Genomic DNA, 21,345 nt, shown 5'->3' with positions numbered 1-21,345 from the left:
ATCAATTCTTCGGTGTTCAGTCTTCTTTCTAGTCCAACTTTCACATCCAGATTATGTGCAGAATATTCAGATTGGACAGGGGAGAAGCAAAGAGTGCCTTTACAGAAGTTGGCTTCTGTCTCTGCCCCTAAGGCAAGAGCTCAAGGCAAAATTCTTGGCTTGGTCTCTGGGTCCTTCTCTTGGTTGTAGGCCCCACAAATTAAGACGGGGATCTTTGTTTCGTTCACTGATAACACTTCAGTGTCTAGAATAGTGTCTAGTTCATGACAGGCTCTCAATAAATGTTTAGGAACTGGAGATGCCAAAAGCAGAAGAGGAACAGTGGGGAAATCTCAAGTCTTCAAGGCAGACAGCATAGATTGGGTTGTCTGGCTCTAGCAGGTTCTAGCTCTGTGACCTGGGGCATGGTGTTTAACTTCTGAGGTCCTTGTGATTCTATAGGCCTGGACAGGGAAGATGTTCCACCATGGTTCACTGGGGGGCAAAGCAATTCTGCCTGGGGCACCCATTGCCCTGTCTCTGCTGTTTGCCAAGGCTGTACTCAGTCTCCACTCCCTGATCACCTCCTCACCCAACTCTGGGACACGGAGACCTCAGCACTGACAGGCTCCTTTGTAATCAGCTGCCCTCGTTTAGGAGGAACAAAGAGAGGCGGGGATTGGAATCTGAATTCCTATTTATTTCCTGTGACTAAACTGCACAGAGAGAGTCATGGGGAAAACCCAGTCTGCTATGGCTAGTGACAGGCACTGCACGTATTTACAAAGTCCTTGCTCAACTTCGACGTTTCCCTGACTCAAATCAACCCTGAATGGAGACAAGTAAATGTAGCCCTTTCACAGAACCTGAGCCCCATGTTTTACAGAAACATTCAATATCCAAGCTGATAACTTTGTAAGGATTTTTGAACAATTAAACTAATATTTATCAAATATTTACTATATCTGAGGCACTGTTATAGGTCCTGGAGTTGCATCAATGAACAAAAACCAAGGTCTCTGCCGTAACAGAGCTTACGGTCTATCAGGCAAGCGGGTAATTGGTGTGGTCAATAAGTACATTTTACTGTTTTGTTAAGTGACAGTGCCATGGAATTTTTATTCTGGAACAAGAATTATGATCATAACAGATTTAAAAGATTTAGTAAACAAATATTTGTTCACTAAATCCTGAAAAGAGTAGAATCCAGGCAGCCCTCAGTTTTATTTTAGAAAATGTTAAGAAAAATAAGACCAGTGTGCTGCCCACTGACAGGGAAACATCACTTTTATCTTACACGCATGTGTCCCAGGTTTTAAATCACAATCATGCAGAACAACATCTTAATCCCCTGTTTTGTGTCATCTTTCTCCCCACATGGCACACATTTAAGGTCCCCTCCACCCTGCCCGCCTCTGTTCCCAGGCTCATGGTGAGAAAATCGAGAGTCAGAGTCTCTGAGCAACTGACTCACTCAGGTTCTACAAGGAGATTATTAATGGAAGAGTCTGGAACTTGGGTCCTGACACTTTAATGGGTTCTAGAAAATTCTGAGAGAGATGGGAATACCAGACCACCTGACCTGCCTCTTGAGAAATCTGTATGCAGGTCAGGAAGCAACAGTTAGAACTGCACATGGAACAACAGACTGGTTCCCAATAGGAAAAGGAGTACGTCAAGGCTGTATATTGTCACCCTGCTTATTTAACTTATTGCAGAGTACATCATGAGAAACGCTGGACTGGAAGAAACACAAGCTGGAATCAAGATTGCCGGGAGAAATCTCAATAACCTTAGATATGCAGATGACACCACCCTTATGGCAGAAAGTGAAGAGGAGCTAAAAAGCCTCTTGATGAAAGTGAAAGAGGAGAGTGAAAAAGTTGGCTTAAAGCTCAACATTCAGAAAACTAAGATCATGGCATCTGGTCCCATCACTTCATGGGAAATCAGTGAGGAAACAGTGGAACACAGTGGCAGACTTTATTTTTCTGGGCTCCAAAATCACTGCAGATGGTGATTGCAGCCATGAAATTAAAAGACGCTTACTCCTTGGAAGAAAAGTGATGACCAACCTAGATAGCATATTGAAAAGCAGAGACATTACTTTGCTGACTAAGGTCTGTCTAGTCAAGGCTATGGTTTTTCCAGTAGTCATGGATGGATGTGAGAGTCGGACTGTGAAGAAGGCTGAGCGTGGAAGAATTGATACTTTTGAACTGTGATGTTGGAGAAGACTCTTGGGAGTCCCTTGGACTGCATGGAGATCCAACCAGTCCATTCTGAAGGAGATCAACCCTGGGATTTCTTTCGAAGGAATGATGCTAAAGCTGAAGCTCCAGTACTTTGGCCACCTCATGTGAAGAGTTGACTCATTCGAAAAGACTCTGATGCTGGGAGGGATTGGGGGCAAGAGGAGAAGGGAACGACAGAGGATGAGATGACTGGATGGCATCACGGACTCAATGGATGTGAGTCTGAGTGAACTCCAAGAGTTGGTGATGGATAGGGAGGCCTGGCGTGCTGTGATTCATGGGGTCGCAAAGAGTCGGACACAACTGAGCGACTGAACTGAACTGAAACTTACACAACTGGAAGTCTAGAATCTCATGGGCTGGATTGGGATGAGGACAGGAGAGGGGAGATTGTACACAGACATATACAGAAAATACAACAAGAATAGCTAATTTATTGAGTCCTGAAAGTGTCAGGCTCTGGTCCAACAATTTCACAAATATTATTATTAGGTCCTCAAAAACCCTAAGAGGTCTAAGAAATTGTGTCTCTGAGGGACAGCCTAATCGCTCAAGAACTCAGCCTTGAAGAGGGAAATTTGGGTTAGAACCAGGTAATCTAACTTTAGGGCTTCCAGGTGGCTCAGTGGTAAAGAATCTGCCTCCCAATGCAGGAGACACAGGTTCGACCCCTAGGTCGGGAAGATCCCCTGGAGTAGGGAATGGCAACTTACTGCAGTATTCTTGCCTGGGAAATCCCATGGGCAGAGGAGTCTAGCAGGCTACAGTCCATGGGGTGGCAAAAGAGGCGGCTTCTGTTTTAGCAACTAAACAACAACCTAACTTTAGAGCTTTTAAGAAAAGTGACACTAAGACATCCATATGCAAAAATAGAAATGTTGTGTACTTCACATTGTCCCACTTCAGAAGTTCATAATATCTGGTGTACCCACTTAAAACAAATTGTCCATTTGGACTGAGATTGGCCTGATCTTTTTTTTTTTTTATTTTTTAAAATTTATTTATTTTAGTTGGAGGCTAATCACTTTACAATATTGTAGTGGGTTTTGCCATACATTGATATGAATCAGCCATGGGTGTACATGTGTTCCCCATCCTGAACCCTCCTCCCACCTCCCTCCCCATCCCATCCCTCTGGGTGATCCCAGTGCACCAGCCCTGAGCACCCTGTCTCATGCATCGAACCTGGACTGGTGATCTGTTTCACATATGATAATATACATGTTTCAATGCTATTCTGTCAGGTCATCCCACCCTCACCTTCTCCCACAGAGTCCAAAAGACTGTCTATACATCTGTGTCTCTTTTTCTGTTTCGCATATAGGGTTATCGTTACCATCTTTCAAATTCAATATATACACATTATTATACTGTATTGGTGTTTTTCTTTCTGGCCTACTTCACTCTGTATAATAGGCTCCAGTTTCATCCACCTCATTAGAACTGATTCAAATTCTTTTGAATGGCTGAGTAATACTGAGTAATACTGAGTAATATTCTTTTTAATGGCTGAGTAATATTCCATTGTGTATATGTACCACAGCTTTCTTATCCATTCATCTGCTGATGGACATTTAGGTTGCTTCCATGTCCTGGCTATTATAAACAGGGCTGCAATGAACATTGGGGTACACGTGTCTCTTTCAATTCTGGTTTCCTCGGTGTGTATGCCCAGCACTGGGATTGCTGGGTCGATAGCAGTTCTCTTTCCAGTTTTTTAAGAAATCTCCAGTGTTCTCCATAGTGGCTGTACTAGTTTGCATTCCCACCAACAGTGTAAGTGGGTTCCCTTTTCTCCACACCCTCTCCAGCATTTATTGCTTGTAGACTTTTGGATCGCAGCCATTCTGACTGGCGTGGAGTGGTACCTCATTGTGGTTTTGATTTGCATTTCTCTGATAACGAGTGATGTTGAGCATCTTTTCATGTGTTTGCTAGCCATCTGTGTGTCTTCTTTGGAGAAAGGTCTGTTTAGTTCTTTGGGGCCTGGTCTCTTTCTTCTGCCGTTTCACTATGCCCCATGCCAGTGCGTCACCTGTGTCCCATGAACTTGGCTCCATAGAATATCCAGCACCCCACCTACTGTCCACTCACTTATTTAAGACCAGCTGATCATCTTTGCTCAAGAGGTCTCCTAATAAGGCTTTTCAAATCCTGTCATTCCTCTTATACTTGCATTGTATAAAATGTAGCTTCTCATCAACTGGGGCTATTTTGTTACCTTGAAATGCTGTTCCTATCGGATGATATAAATGCTTACTTTTCTCCATAACTTTCACAGTAAGGAATTCTTCCCTGGTGGCTCAGACAGTTAAGCGTCTGTCTACAATGCAGGAGACCTGGGTTCGATCCTTGGGTCAGGAAGATCCCCTGGAGAAGGAAATGGCAATCCACTCCAGGACTATTGCCTGGAAAATCCCATGGACATAGGAGCCTGGTAGGCTACAGTCCATGGGGTCTCAAAGAGTCAGATACGACTGAGCAACTTCACTTCACTTCACTTCAGTGGTTACAAGCATGACGGGATTTTTCTAGAGTTTTCTTTTTAAGAATGGTTATGAACTAATGAATTTTTGTAGACGTGATATGGTTCCACTGTAGTAAACATTGCCCTTTTGGATGTTAAAATCGTCTTAACTTTGATTACTTTTCAGATCATGTTTAGATGCAACCTCAGGTTTAAAAACGTCCTTGTTTCTAGAAGTCATAGGTGCACCTGTCTGGTTCTTTTCAGGGAGATGCTATGTAGAAGCCTTCCGAGCCCCTGTATAGCTGTGCTGTCTCTGCACTCCCTCCAGGCCAGGCCCTGTGCCCTGTGATACCCGAGACAGTCAGCACCTTCGAAAAGATTGGATGGCCCCAGGCAGCTCACCTGAGGAGCTGAGAGTCGAACTGTGAGAATGAAGCAGTCCAGGGACTGCTCCAGGTTCAAGCAAAAAATGCTCCAAAGCCAGAACAGAGCCGCAAAGCCCTGGCAGATTTGTGAGCAAGGAAGAGAGTAGAACAAAATGAGGCAGACGAGGGCCAGGCATCCTCCCGGGTTCCTCCACTGGCAGAACAGTGATGAACAGTTTCTCAGTCCCTGCAATTCTCACTAGAGACACTGGGAGTAGGATATCTTTTTTTTTCTTTTCATAATTAAAATTTGTATTGAGTGAATGAGTGAAAGCTACCCAGAATGACAGGTTTTGATGACTGTTAAATCAGGCGGCAGCTGCTGCTGCTAAGTCACTTCAGTCGTGTCTGACTCTGTGCAACCCCATAGATGGCAGCCCACAAGGCTCCCCCATCCCTGGGATTTTCCAGGCAAGAACACTGGAGAGGGTAGCCATTTCCTTCTCCAATGCATGAAAGTGAAAAGTGAAAGTGAAGTCACTCAGTCGTGTCCGACTCTCAGCAACCCCATGGACTGCATTCAACAGGTGCCTCCATCCATGGGATTTTCCAGGCAAGAATTCTGGAGTGGGTTACCATTGCCTTCTCCCTTAAATCAGGCTAATGAATGCTAATAAAGCAACTGGTAAGTAAGAAACTAAAGTTAACAGAGAAACTCAGAAACAGAGGTTTTCTTGCATATTTTTACATAGTTTTCTGTGTTTGTGAGTGTTACACTACATATGTAGGACATTATCCTTTCCTGCACAGTAGATTGAACAGACTTAAATACCAGTATTTCCCTGTGTTCCCAAATAATGCTGCAACTTCCAGATGTTCTACCAGCTGCTCTAAGAGCCCTGACACTATCTCGGGCTTCTGCCAAAATGTGAAATAACTGGGTAATGATGGATGAGGCTGAAAATATGAGCTCAAGGTGTGTTTTAAACATTTACTTTTAGAATTAGAGCAACTTTAAGGGCCACTTACAACTTTGGGGGTACATCCTTAAATTTTTGAAGTTCAATATCACCCACATCCAAGGTAAGAGAAACCCAAGTAAGACGGTAGGTGTTGCAAGAGGGCATCAGAGGGCAGACACACTGAAACCATAATCACAGAAAACTAGTCAATCTGATCACACGAGGACCACAGCCTTGTCTAACTCAATGAAAATAAGCCATGCCCTGTGGGGCCACCCAAGACAGGCGGGCATGGTGGAGAGGTCTGACAGAATGAGGTCGACTGGAGAAGGGAATGGCAAACCACTTCAGTATTCTTGCCTTGAGAACCCCATGAACAGTATGAAAAGGCAAAATGATAGGATACTGAAAGAGGAACTCCCCAGGTCAGTAGGTGCCCAACATGCTACTGGAGATCAGTGGAGAAATAACTCCAGAAAGAATGAAGGGATGGAGCCAAAGCAAAAACAATACCCAGTTGTGGGTGTGACTGGTGATAAAAGCAAGGTCCGATGCTGTAAAGAGCAATATTGCACAGGAACCTGGAATGTCAGGTCCATGAATCAAGGCAAATTGGAAGTGGTCAAACAGGAGATGGCAAGAGTGAATGTCGACATTCTAGGAATCAGCAAACTAAAATGGACTAGAATGGGTGAATTTAACTCAAATGACCATTATATCTACTACTGCGGGCAGGAATCCCTCAGAAGAAATGGAGTAGCCATCATGGTCAACAAAAGAGTCCAAAATGCAGTACTTGGATGCAATCTCAAAAATGACAGAATGACCTCTACTCTTTTCCAAGGCAAACCATTCAATATCACAGTAATCTGAGTCTATGCCCCAACCAGGAATGCTGAAGAAGCTGAAGTTGAACGGTTTTATGAAGACCTACAAGACCTTTTAGAACTAACACCCAAAAAAGATGTCCTTTTCATTATAGGGGACTGGAGCAAAAGGAGGAAGTCAAGAAACACCTGACCTAACAGGCAAATTTGGCCTTGGAATGCGGAATGAAACAGGGCAAAGACTAATAGAGTTTTGCCAAGAAAATGCACTGGTCATAGCAAACACCCTCTTCTAACAACACAAGAGAAGACTCTACACATGGACATCACCAGATGGTCAAAATCAAAATCAGATTGATTATATTCTTTGCAGCCAGAGATGGAGAAGCTCTATACAGTCAACAAAAACAAGAACAGGAGCTGACTGTGGCTCGGGTCATGAACTCCTTGTTGCCAAATTCAGACTTAAATTGAAGAAAGTGGGGAAGACCACTAGACCATTCAGGTATGACCTAAATCAAATCTCTTATGATTATACAGTGGAAGTGAGAAATAGATTTAAGGGCCTAGAACTGACAGATAGAGTGCCTGATGAACTCTGGACGGAGGTTTGTGACATTGTACAGGAGACAGGGATCAAGACCATCCCCATGGAAAAGAAATGCAAAAAAGCAAAATGGCTGTCTGGGGAGGCCATACAAATAGCTGTGAAAAGAAGAGAAGCAAAAATCAGAGGATAAAAGGAAAGATATAAGCACCTGAATGCAGAGTTCCAAAGAATAGCAAGAAGAAATGAGAAAGCCTTCCTCAGTGATCAGTGCAAAGAAACAGAGGAAAACAACAGAATGAGAAAGACCAGAGATCTCTTCAAGAAAATTAGAGATACCAAGGGAACATTTCATGCAAAGATGGGCTCGATAAAGGACAGAAATGGTATGGACCTAACAGAAGCAGAAGATATTAAGAAGAGGTGGCAAGAATACACAGAAGAACTGTACAAAAAAGATCTTCATGACCCAGATAATCACGATGGTGCGATCACTCACCTAGAGCCAGACATCCTGGAATGTGAAGTCAAATGGGCCTTAGAAAACATCACTACGAACAAAGCTAGCGGAGGTGGTAGAATTCCAGTTGAGCTAATTCAAATCCTGAAAGATGATGCTGTCAAAGTGCTGCACTCAATATGCCAGCAAATTTGGAAAACTCAGCAGTGGCCACAGGACCGGAAAAGGTCAGTTTTCATTCCAATCCCAAAGAAAGGCAATGCCAAAGAATGCTCAAACTACCGCACAATTGCACTCATGTCGCACGCTAGTAAAGTAATGCTCAAAATTCTCCAAACCAGGCTTCAGCAATATGTGAACCATGAACTTCCAGATGTTCAAGCTGATTTTAGAAAAGGCAGAGGAACCAGAGATCAAATTGTCAACATCTGCTGATCATCGGAAAAGCAAGAGAGTTCCAGAAAAACATCTACTTCTGCTTTATTGACTATGCCAAAGCCTTTGACTATGTGGATCACAATCAACTGTGGAAAATTCTGAAAGAGATGGGAATACCAGACCACCTGACCTGCCTCTTGAGAGACCTATATGCAGGTCAGGAAGCAACAGTTAGAACTGGACATGGAACAACAGACTGGTTCCAAATAGGAAAAGGAGTACGTCAAGGCTGTATATTGTCACCCTGCTTATTTAACTTATATGCAGAGTACATCATGAGAAATGCTGGACTGGAAGAAGCACAAGCTGGAATCAAGATTGCCGGGAGAAATCTCAATAACCTCAGATATGCAGATGACACCACCCTTATGGTGAAGAGGAGCTAAAAAGCCTCTTGATGAAAGTGAAAGAGGAGAGTGAAAAAGTTGGCTTAAAGCTCGACATTCAGAAAACGAAGATCATGGCATCTGGTCCCATCACTTCATGGGAAATAGAAAGGAAAACAGTGGAAACAGTGTCAGGCTTTATTTTAGGGGGCTCCAAAATCACTGCAGATGGTGATTGTAGCCATGAAATTAAAAGATGCTTACTCCTTGGAAGGAAAGTTATGACCAACCTAGATAGCATACTGAAAAGCAGAGACATTGCTTTTCCAACAAAGGTCTGTCTAGTCAAGCCTATGGTTTTTCCAGTGGTCATGTATGGATGTGAGAGTTGGACTGTGAAGAAAGCTGAGCGCTGAAGAATTTATGATTTGAACTGTGGTTTTGGAGAAAACTCTTGAGAGTCCCTTGGACTGCTAGGAGATCCAACCGAGCCATTCTGAAGATCAGCCCTGGTTGTTCTTTGGAGGGAATGATGCTGAAGCTGCAACTCCAATACTTTGGCTATCTCATGTGAAGTGTTGACTCATTGGAAAAGACTCTGATGCTGGGAGGGATTGGGGGCAAGAGGAAAAGGGGACAACAGAGGACGAGATGACAGGATGGGATCACTGACTCGATGGACGTGAGTCTGAGTGAACTCTGGGAGTTGGTGATGGAGGGAGACCTGGCGTGCTGCGATTCATGGGGTGGCAAAGAGTCGGACACAACTGAGTGACTGAACTGAACTGAACTGACAATTACTTGGGGCATCTCTATTATTCTAAGTCACATAACTTGACCTAGAAATGACAAGTTTTACTGGTTTAAAGATATGTTATGTAAAAGAAAACCCCTATTCCAAAAACCTTAATCTTTTTAAGTAGCAGAATCTTTGCTGTTGTTAATAAGTCCATCCCAGCTCTGCACATGAATAGTAAAATATGTTTGGAATCTGTATTTAACCACATGGGGTGAGGGGTCAGGAAATACATGGAGTAACGTAGTTTCAGAGATGTAAAAAATAGAAATTAGGGTTTCTGAGTTCTCCGGATGTCCAGTTGTTAGGACTGCATGCTTTCACTGCTGAGGATGCAGGTTAAATCCCTGATCAAGGAACTAAATAAGAATCTGCAAAGCTGTGTGGCACAGCCAAATAAATATGAGTTTTCTGGGGCAGGGAGCAGCCAGGCCAGGGGGAGGGGGTTGCACTGTATGTTCTGGTGACACCTGGCTGTCTGTTGGCCTCAGCCCCACAGATCTACTTCCTCAAAGGGGGATATGAGACCTTTTAACTGGAATATCCTGAGCATTGCATGGGCATAATACTTATTTCACAAGACAAGGTTGAAGGTAAGAGAGCCCTCAATAGACAGAGTGGGAACCAGTGCTCACATCAGCTATTGGCCAGCTGTTGAACACGGCAGCCCTGTTACAGTCCTTCTGTTCCTCAACCTTGGAAACGCCTGCCATGCATCCAAGTGTGTTATCCTCACCAATCTGCATCTCACAGCCCCACTGAATGTCTCCTACAGATCTACGAGGCCTGCCCAGCCCATCTACACTACAAAGGGGTCCCTGCAGAAGACAGTCCCAAGTCTGACATTAGCTCCCACTTTCAAGAAGCCATAGGCTTCACAGAATGTCAGGGAAAGAAAGGAAAGGCCCTGGTCCACCGTGAAACTGGGCTCCTCATTCACCTACCATCTGCAAGGTTAACCTCACAAAGACCAAGCAGTTCTGCCTGAAGGAGGCCTTCAATCCCATCAAGAAGAGGAGGAGTGATCGCCTCCTCTTCGGCCTCCCAGGTCAGCTCCTGCACTATGGCTCTGAGATCCTGCCTTCCGAGCCACCCCCCGGCTCCCTCCTGCGGAGGGAGGCAGTCGGTCCTTCATTCATGGCTGCCTCACCATCACTGAGCCCTGTCGTGCCGGGCTCCCGCTGCATGTGCCAGCTCCATGGTGGTACCAGTGCTGACCCTCCTCAGGGTCTCAGAGCTCAGCGGGAGCCCAAGCCACAGCACTGCCGTGCTAGGACTGGGTTGGGGCACCAGCCCAGCCAGGAACAACTGTGGTTTTGTTTTCTAAACTCACAGATATTTCAGACCCGTGCAACACTGAAAACCTCAGGTTTTCATGTCATACTATCCCCGCGGAACAATGAGTGGTCATCAAGCTTGCAAATGAGCTTTACTGACTTCAGGGATAAGTTCTCAGGACTGAAGGCAGGCCCAGCCATTATGAGAACACAGTGCATGTCGCTCCTGGGCCTCCAGACGTCCTGTCCTTAGGACTGCCCGGTTCTTGAACTTCAAAGTTCACTGCTTCATTGCCTTAAGCATAAGGCAATAAGTACCTGCAGGAACAGAGGGTGGGGAGTCAGGAGGGGAAAGCTGTTGTTAGACTAGAAGAAAAGGAGGCTATGAAGCCAATTCATTTTCCACCTTATTTAACTTTGGAAATCTCTGTCTGTGCTGTCACCATCTGGTCAGGAAAGTAACCCTACAGGGTTTGTAAGGACACCATATATATGCTGATTTGAACTCTCCCTCAAATGCTGTTGAGACTCCTTCATGGGTCCAGTGGAGGTGGTTGGCTGAAGCAGCAAGACATTAGCTCTCTGACTTTGCTTTTCACTGTGGGTTCTTTCTGGGACCTAGACCTCTAGAGTGATTCTTATTGTTCTTGAAACTTTCTTGTTGTATGTCTCCTCAAAGCAGCTCATGTGCCATTTGAAGTCATTCTTCAGACTACAGACCACAAATCACCCTTTAAAGTGAAGAAGGAAAAGTGTAACTACTGTGTGTTCTGAGTCAGTGGCATTGGAAACATTCATTTCCCCAGCTTGCCCTCCTTATGCCTGCCTGCCTCTTCTCTCATGACACTTGTTTTCTTCCCTGCCCCTGGGAGTAGGTTTCACGCTATTGACTTCTGAGGTTCGCAGATTTCACAATTTGATACTATTTGTTTCATCTATAAGCTATTTCTCCAGGAGAAAAAGCAATTTCTTAAAATCATACAGATTTGAAGAAAAGCAGTATGTTACTGATTGTTGTTGTTTTTATTGTGCAAAATAAAAAAGTAAAAGGGAAACATGTATATTCAAATTAATGTCCCTGTCCACACACATGACACAGAGGTTAAATTTATAATTAGCATATATGAATAATTCACATATTTTTGTATCTTTTTATTTTGTAACACCTCATTAGCTTTATATAATACCTCAATAGCTCTCATATACATTTGAGTGTCGTTTTGCTCTGAACCACTAAGGAATAAATTATAGACATCATACCCCTTTATTCCTCCATATTCCAAAGTCTATTTCCTGAGGTCATTCTCTAACATAACCATAGTATCATTATCAATATGAGGAAATTTAAGATTATACCTTACTATGACCAAAATTCAAATGTGCTCAGTTGTCCCTATGTTGGTCTTTATAACAGGCCTCCCCCTTGGTACAGGACTCACTCCAGGATGATGTACTGCATTTATCTGTCAAACATCTTTGGTAGTCTGTAATCTGAGATGGACTCTCTGTCTTCTTTGTCTTCCACAAACATAACAATTTTGAGAAATATAGTCCAGTTATTTTGTAAAACATCCCCCAACTGGCCCCAGTTAGACTCAGGTTATACATTTGGGGCAATAATTCCACAAAAGTGATGTGGTGTCCTGCTCAGTGCTCATATCAGGAGGCACAGAATGTCACTTTCCCCCATTTCTGGTGACTGTTTGGTAAGGTGGTGTCCTCCAGGTTTCCCCATTGTAAAGTTTCTCTTACTTTTTCTTTGATTAACACATACTTTGTGGGGAGACACAAAGAAGCACATAAATGTCCTTCTCATCAAATTCTGCCAGCCACTAACTTTAGCATCCATTCATAATTCTTGCCATCACAGTTGCAAAATGGTGAAGAAAACACATTTGAGTGGTCTCTTCTCCACAGATTGCAATATTTTTTTTATAGTAGCAGCCTTATTTAGCTGACCATCCAAAACCACCTCCCATGGCCTTGCAAACCGTGTCTTGTTTCCTTGTGCACTGAAAAAGAACGAAGAATGTTTCCCCTGGGTTGCCTTTTGGGGCAGCTGCTGGCAGATTTGCCCTGGAATCTTGAGTGTGTGCCTTCTTCCTACAATGCACCAGACACTTTCCATGTGGTACCCCATCAAACTCTCCCAGTAGGCCTGTTAGAAGGTAGGCAAAACTCTGAACCTCGTTTTGCAGGTAACAACAGATATTTAGAGAGGTTTCTGGTGAGTAATTTGCCTGAGGTTCCAGCTAGTTAGCGTTAGTAAGAGGCAGAGCCTGGGTTGGCAGCTAGACTGAGCCCAGATCCTACATGCTTAACTGCTACCTTACACTGATCCAAAACAAACTCAGGGCTTGTTTGTGGCAGGACCAGGAGTAGGGTGAGCTGGGCATGGGGTCTGGGGTACAACATTTAAGAAGGCTCTCACTCTCAGGTCCTGACCCTGTACTAACTGAGGGTGAATGGCCCCTTAAAACATGCACCCTAGATTCTGCTTATTTCACCCTCCTCCCTGTGCTGGTTCTTGGGCAGGGCCAGCCATGGGCGCTAACCTCCTTCTCAGTTTGTTATATAGTTCACACAGATTCCTGGGACAATGGGAATGCAGGGGTTTCCAGTTTCCTCCTTAGGTCAATAGACAAGCTATTCAGCCTTGAGTCTGCTCTGCTCTAACTGATGCTAAATACAGAGACTAAGGTGGGTACCATCCCTGCCCTCCTGTCATTTGCAGGTCCAAACATTCACTTCCAGTGGAATCAGATATGACAGGTCAACTCTTGGGGCTTCTTAGGAATTACCTCAGTGAAGCACTGGCACATCTTCTGGGGATTTCGAAGTATGCAGATGGATTAAACTCAGCTTTTTTCCATTTTATTAAGCTTTTTCCATTCATCTTGGTTGTAGTTTGCTTTTCCCACTAGTAGACTGAACACTTTTGGGTATTAACTCAGTTGTGCTTCTCTTGGGCTTTATTTCCTTCCAGAACTTAGCTCTTGACAGGTCTAGGTTTCAGACACTTAGGCTCAAATCACGATGTTGCCACTTACTAGTTATGTTCTTGGAAAAGTCACTTCGTCCCCTGAGCCTCAAGTGTTTCATCTGTGAAATGGGGCTATTAGCACCTCATTTGTAGGGCTGTTGCAAAGATGAAATGGAAGCACTGTAAGTACCTAAAAGGTACATGACAATGATCAACAGATGCTAGTTCTCTTCCCTTTTGCTTTACTGGCCCACCATTGTACCAAGATCATCTGTCTAAGGATTATAACTAAAGTGATCCATAAGGCCAAGTAATTGTAAATCATGTGTGGGCATTATCCAGGCAGCAGATTCTACACAGGGCCTTTCCTATACCGGCTCTATAGTGGGGGTGTTGAAAAGCAAAATCAAACTTCAAAGATGATTTTGTTGGAGAAACATCTCAAAGTATTTTCTATTTCAAACACACATTCAGTTCAGCTCAGTCGCTCAGTCATGTCTGACTCTTTGCAACCCCATGAATTGCAGCACGCCAGGCCTCCCTGTCCATCACCAACTCTCGGAGTTCACTCAGACTCATGTCCATCGAGTCAGTGATGCCATGCAACCATCTCATACTCTGTTGTCCCCTTCTCCTCCTGCCCCCAATCCCTCCCAGTGTCAGACTCTTTTCCAATGAGTCACCTCTTCACATGGGGTGGCCAAAATATTGAAGTTTCAGCTTTAGCATCAGTCTTTCCAATGAACACCCAGGACTGATCTCCTTTAGAATGGACTGGTTGGATCTCCTTGCAGTCCAAGGGACTCTCAAAAGTCTTCTCAAGTTCAAAAGCATCTTCTTCACAGTTCAAAAGCATCAGTTCTTCGGTGCTCAGCCTTCTTCACAGTCTAACTCTCACATCCATACATGACCACTGGAAAAACCACAGCCTTGACTAGACGGACCTTTGTTGGCAAAGGAATGTCTCTGCTTTTCAGTATGCTATCCAGGTTGGTCATAACTTTCCTTCCAAAGAGTAAGCTTCTTTTAATTTCATAGCTGCAGTCACCATCTGCAGTGATTTTGCAGCCCCCAAAAATAAAGTCTGACACTGTTTCTACTGTTTCCCCATCTATTTCCCATGAAGTGATGGGACCAGATGCCATGATCTTCATTTTCTGAATGTTGAGCTATGAGCCAACTTTTTCACTCTCCTCTTTCACTTTCATCAAGAGGCTTTTTAGTTCCTCTTCACTTTTTGCAATAAGGGTGTGTCATCTGCATATCTACAAAGGCGGTGCAGGAGCAGCTGAGAGGAGCTACCCCATGCCCGAGGCCATGGGAGGCGGCAGGGAGGTGCTGGCCAAGAGGAGCTACTCCACGTTCAAGGTCAGAAGGGGCGGCAGTGAGGAGATACGCCTCGTCCAATGTAAGGAGCAGCGGCTGCACTTTCCTGGAGCAGCTGTGAAGAGATACCCCACGTCCAAGGTAAGAGAAATCCAAGTAAAACACACATTATTGCTTTTCTTTTTCTCACTCTTGGATTCTCTCTTAATCTAACTAACCAACTCAAAAATTCAAGTTGGTTAGACTAAGGTTTGTAGCCATCACAGGATTACATTTTTAGTTTACTAAACTACTTCAAGATGTATTAAAAAAAAAAAATGTTAATCTGTAGTACGTGAAATGTCCTTCCAGGGATGACAGCAGGAGCAGATAAAAATCATGCTGAAACATGTAATACATTGTTCTCAACATGCGAGAAATGTTATGGACAATTTTTTTTAATTCATTTTACTCTTTTTGGAAATATATCCCCAAAAGGAAAAGAATGATCTTACTATAGAACTACGTACATGAAGCAAGATCTACTATCTTGTGTTTATAATTTTTTACTTGCAAATTTTTAATAAATTTGAAGGGGGTTGGGAGGTTCTTTGTTTTTCTTTAATATTTGAATTTGTATATACAGTCTATCGTTTTGGGTCTAAAAGCCAACTTTTACGGAATGGAATAGAACATAGATCCCTTGATTAAAAAGTCTAGTGATTTGATTGATATGCAGTGGTTTCAAAGTTTAAAATTGAGTTTGAGGAACCCTGCAACCCACTCCAGTATTCTTGCCTGGAGAATCCCAGAGACAGTGGGCCCCCATCTATGGGGTTGCACAGAGTCGGACACGACTGAAGCGACTTAGCAGCAGCAGCAGCAGCAGCAGCGATGAAAATAGCTGATGCAGTGGAATTAAGAGACAATTTCCCAGGCCTTGGCACAGATTATTCCTTACAAATAATGATTCTGCGTAACTGGGGAATGATTTAATATGCGGTCTTGGAAAGTTGCAAGGGTCTTTCATCTCATTTTCCGATCACAATGTCTATCTCCAAATTGTTTAAAATGAGCCATAACTTCTACCAAGGTACCATCAAGTGATAGTCCCATGAATAGTCCCAAGTTAATTCTTGTGCTGCCAAGAAAGTCAGAATTTTCATTACTTCTAAAAGCTTTTAACCAAAAGTTTCAGATAGATAGCATTTTAAGTTAAAACTTCTCTGGAAATGACTATCTAGTTTTGCATTTTAGCATCCTGCTTGTACATGCAATTTGCCCTAAGTAGCTCTCAAGTTTTCCTTTTAGCTGGTATTGCCTTAGAATGAAATAAACAGGTCATTGTGCCTTTAAATCAACACTGTAGTGTGATCTTGCTGGTACTGTGACCTGCTCTCAAATATGCTTGTATCTTTTCAAACATGCTGGCTACAGCCTAGGGGAAGAGAAAATACTGGGTTGTTGCCTTTTAAAAGTTTCATATAACAATACCTGTAAGAATGTCAAGACATTTGAATCACATTCCTGCAATTACAACCATAAACAGAAGAATGAAGGTTTTTCTTTTTCTTTGGAGAATAAGGATCTTCTCCAACTATAAACTAGATTGAGTCTTGAGCAGCCATAGACAATACAGAAATGAATAGGCATGTTTCTGTGCAAACAAAATTTTATTTATGAACACTGAAATTTCAATTTCATATAGTTTATGTATGTCATGAAATATTCATCCTTTCAATTTTTTCAACTGTTTTAAGATCTAGAAACCATTCTTAGCTCTGGGGCTGCCTAAGGACAGGCAGAAGGCTGGGTTTAGATCTTGAGCTGAGTTATAGTTTTCTGTAGTGAGCAGCAGAGCCAGGATTTGAACCCAGGCAGTATAGGTCCAATGAGCTCTTAACATACACACACACACGTGTGTATATATGTTCATATCATCATATTGTATATATGTATACATGTATATGTGTTCATATATACACATATGTGTGTATACATATATTCAATATGATGATAATGATAGTAAATCACACTTTTATAGAAAATTTAGCAAAGGATGAAAGAGGAAATAGCAACCACCCATAAAACCACAACCCAGGACTTCCCTGGTAGTGGTGGTACAGTGGATAAGAGTCTGCCTGCCAATGTAGGAGTCACATGTTCGATCCCTGGTCCAGGAAGATCCCACGTGCCATGGAACAGCTAAGCCCATGCACCATAACTACTGAGACTGAACTGAAGAGCCTGGGAACCACAGCTCCTGAGCCCATGTGCTGCAATTACTGAGGCCTGTGAACTACAAGGATGAGTAGCCCCCATTCACCACAGTTAGAGAAAATCTGAAAGCAGCAATGTAGACCCAGTGCAATCCCAATAAATAAATAAAATAAAACATGCAGAGGATTAAAAAAAAAACCACAACCCAGAAATAACCACTAGTAATATTTGATACAGAGAAGGCAATGGCACCCCACTCCAGTACTCTTGCCTGGCAAATCGCATGGATGGAGGAGTCTGGTGGGCTGCAGTCCATGGGGTCGCTGAGGGTCAGACACAACTGAGCGACTTCATTTTCACTTTTCACTTTCATGTATTGGAGAAGGAAATGGCAACCCACTCCAGTGTTCTTGCCTGGAGAATCCCAGGGACGGGGGAGCCTGGTGGGCTGCCGTCTCTGGGGTCACACAGAGTCGGACACGACTGAAACGACTTAGCAGCAGCAGCAGCAGCAGCAATATGTGATATCTTCTTCCATTCTTTGTCTACTGTACACAGCATTCAATTTATACATTTTAGTTTTTCACTGAACATAAACATTTTTCACATTTCCGCACAGACCTCATAATTATAATAATGAATAGATGCGCAATAGTTCATTTTAAACGTACTAGGGCAGATTGCTGTTTTGGGGGGGGGAAAAAATCCCATAGCTAAAAATTTCATAGAGGAAAGAATCTTTTAAGTTGGTCACTTTTCATTTACCTGCTACATCTTTGCATTTCTAGGAGCTGGATTTATTTTTAAGATATTTTGATCTAGACCATTTTTAAACACTTAGAAGTCTTAAACACTAGACCACCAGGGAAGTCCCTCTAGGAGTTGAATTTTTTGAAGCGACCCTATTTGCTGGCAGGGGTAGAGTAAGAAGGCTTTGGAATCCCCCAGACCTGAATTTGACTTTTCACTGTCCATTCATTAGCCAAATGGCCCTGAGCAAACCATTAACTTTTGTTACTCTGAGATTAACTGAGGTGATGTTCAGGGACACCTCAGTTTTCCTTTGTTTCAAGATAAATCAAGACCACCATATGTAATGTCTAGAACACAGACCTAGCACAGAATCCTGGTCACTTGGTAATAGCCAGCCCTTATGTTTCCTGCCACTCACCACTCCCAGTGCCCAACACTAGCACAGAAATTAGATTCTTTCACTCAAGACTGTAGAGAAAATGTTCTTTTCAGTTTTGAGCACCACAGGAGTCTTCTTCCCTGAGTGAAAATGGACCGGCAGGAATGGGGATAATGAGAAGGATTAATAAGGTAGGTGGACCTGCCCTGAAAGCGTCCACCCCGCCCCTCGCCACTCCTGCCCCACCCCAACCAGGAGATTTAGATCAAAGTTCCCAAACTGAATCAATGGCCTGGTGCCTATGACAGCAGGTGGCATTCTGACTTCAGCAGAGGCTGTGTTTGATTTCACAGGTACAGCGGATCTCCAGCCCAGACGTCCGAAAAGACTCCGGAGCCCAAGGCCATGAGCAGGAAAAGCTCTGTGGAGCTGCAGAGGGTGGCGACCCTCCCAGCCCAGGGTTGCAGCAACAGTGGCTTTCAGGTGAGCAGAGCTTTTGTTTTATATTTAAGACCAAGTAATTAATGTTCTTTCCTGGCCTTTCTGGCAAGTTTCTTCACTAAAGCGAAGGTCTTATTGTAATGCAATAAGGTTCTTAATGGTTCTCTTTAAGCCTATTATTCTTTCCTTCTTGGGTTGACAAACCTGAAAAGTCTCTTAACTGAACTTGTTTTGATCCCTGACCTGCCCTATCACTTGAAAACAACACTTTCCTCTCCTGCTTGTGTTTAGGGCTCATATGGCATGGATATAGTATTTACATACAGTTTCCCAAAGAACTGGTGAGTGGGGAAGAATGGGGAAGAATCTAGATCCTGAACGTAGTCAGCACCTCAGAGTTCCTTCCTCTCTCTCTTTCTTTAAGTATACATGTGTATTCTTTTTTTTCCCACCAAACTTCAAACTTTTTATTTTGTATTGGGATATAGTAAATTAACCAGATTGTGGTAGTTTCAGGCGAACAGCAAAGGGACTCAGCCCTAAATATCCCTCAACCCCCTCTCCCACCCAAGCTGGCATATAACATTGAGCAGAGTTCCAATCCTTGTTGGTTATCCATTTTAAATGAAGCAGTGTGTACTTGACCTTCCCAAACTCCCTAAGTATACCTTCCCCCAGCAACCGTAAGCTCATTTTCTAAGTCTGTGAGTCCCTTTGTTTTGTAAATAAGTTCATTTGTGTAATTTCTTTTTTGATTCCACATATAAGGGGTGTCATACAATATTCCTCCTTCTCTGCCTGACTTACTTCACTCAGAATGGCACTCTCTAGTTTCGTCCATATTGCTGCAAATGGCAGTGTTTCATTCTTTTTAATGGCTAAGTATTATTCCATTGTGTATATGCATCACATCTTCTTTATCCACCCCTCTGTCAATGGACATTTAGGTTGCTTCCATTTCTTGGCTTTGATAAATGGTGCTGCAGTGAACACTGGGGTGCATGGATACTTTTGGATCATGTTTTTTTTTTTTTTTTTATGAGTATATGCCCAGCAGTGAGATTGCCGGGTCATATGGTATCTCTATTTTTAGTTTTTTAAGGAACCTCCATACTGTTCTCCATAGTGGCTGTACCAATTAACATTTCCACCAACACTGTAGGAGGGCTCCCTTCTTTCCACACCCGCTCCAGCATTTGCTGTTTGTGGATTTTTTGCTGATTGCCATTATGACTGGTGTGAGGTGATATGATTTGTATTTCTCTAATAACTAGCGGTGTTGAACTTTTTTTTGTGTACCTGTTGGTCATGTATACGTCCTCTTTGAAGAAATTGTTTATTCAGATCAGAGTTCCTTTTTCTTAAACCAGGTATTAAATCCTCTGTCAGATCAGGCCTGGGTACCTGCCCCACACAGCTGGGTTTTGCAAACTGTCTTATGTCATCAACCAAAACTCACTGAGTGAGTAATGCTGCTTGGCCCAGGTCCATATGCCACAGGAGACTGTCTCCAGAAAATACCAGGCTTTCTGACTGGGTCTGGGACAGGGATTTTTCAAGGCTCTTCCCAAGTATGCTTCCTTTCCTAAGCTGACACTCAACCTGCGAAGCCATGTGAACAGTTGTCAGAAATCCCCTAGGCTTTAACTTCAATACACAAGCAAAACAAATGTTTAAGCAATAGCAAAGAAAGGAACAAGGAAGGTAAAAGCTTTTGACCCAACCCTGAGTTGTCCTGAGTCTTCCGCAAGTTATTGTAACTTCCCTGATCCTCAGTTTCATCATCTGCGTATTTATCACAGTCATGCTCATCTCACAGGGTGTAAGTGCAGGGGAGAGAAAATCCTTCCCTCTACTGTCTTAGATTCAGCTCCTAAGGTCTGTGAATTAAACTGACAAATGGGAGATTAAATAGTAGAAAAGGCATACAAAGTTTATTAATATTTTTAATTTTCTGTAAACATAAATTTCACAGAAAGAAAGTAAAAATCCCAATGAAGCAGTAAGACTCAGAATTTTTTAAAAGGATGATAAATTGTGGAGAAGTGTATAGACAAAGAAAAGCAGGATTGCGCTTTTAGGGTCAATAAATTGTGGAGAAGTGACTAGGAACTATGTGGCGGTAACTACTGGAAGACAAGATTATGATACCTGTGAGATGTCTCCTCACCATCTCTGCCTCCAGTGATGCAGATTGTTCAAGTGCTGACCAGGTTATCTGTCCAGTGCTAGACCTTCAATAAGAATTTCCAGAGACACCTATTTACTCAGCATGGTTGTTAACTGCCCCCTAGATATGGCCACCACCAGGGAGAGAGCCAATTCAACAGGGAATAACAAACTATTCTGTGTCACAGATGTTCAGAGAACATCAGGTGTCGCTTAAGGGTAGGCAAGGATTTCCCAGATAAACAGGGAAGGTTGTGAACAGAGTATCTCAAACAAAGAGAACTGCCTGTTCCCTGGCCCAGGGCCTGAAAGAGCCTGCGTGCTCTGGGTAGAGAGGATGTGGAGTTGGCGGGGTGAAGGGAATGGGGGAGGCTGGTGTTAGACCATGTGGCC

At 43.2% G+C, this 21,345-nt stretch overlaps 1 protein-coding gene and 1 pseudogene across 2 annotated transcripts in view; both read left to right on the top strand.

Annotated features, from left to right (window-relative positions):
- Nucleotides 5,733–10,955, top strand: LOC102186961 (annotated as a pseudogene).
- The window catches only part of SLC28A3 (solute carrier family 28 member 3), a 66,080-nt gene continuing 63,352 nt past the window's right edge, over nt 18,618–21,345 (top strand). For both annotated transcript variants that reach the window (XM_013966159.2, XM_013966158.2), the window contains exon 1: nt 18,618–18,825. In XM_013966159.2, coding sequence (XP_013821613.1) covers nt 18,748–18,825 — 78 coding nt within the window. In that variant the 5' untranslated portion in view covers nt 18,618–18,747. The remainder of the gene's footprint in view (nt 18,826–21,345) is intronic.

Source organism: Capra hircus, chromosome 8, assembly GCF_001704415.2.
Source record: "Capra hircus breed San Clemente chromosome 8, ASM170441v1, whole genome shotgun sequence".
Lineage (NCBI taxonomy): Eukaryota > Metazoa > Chordata > Mammalia > Artiodactyla > Bovidae > Capra > Capra hircus.
This window is presented reverse-complemented; position numbering and strand designations above follow the sequence as displayed.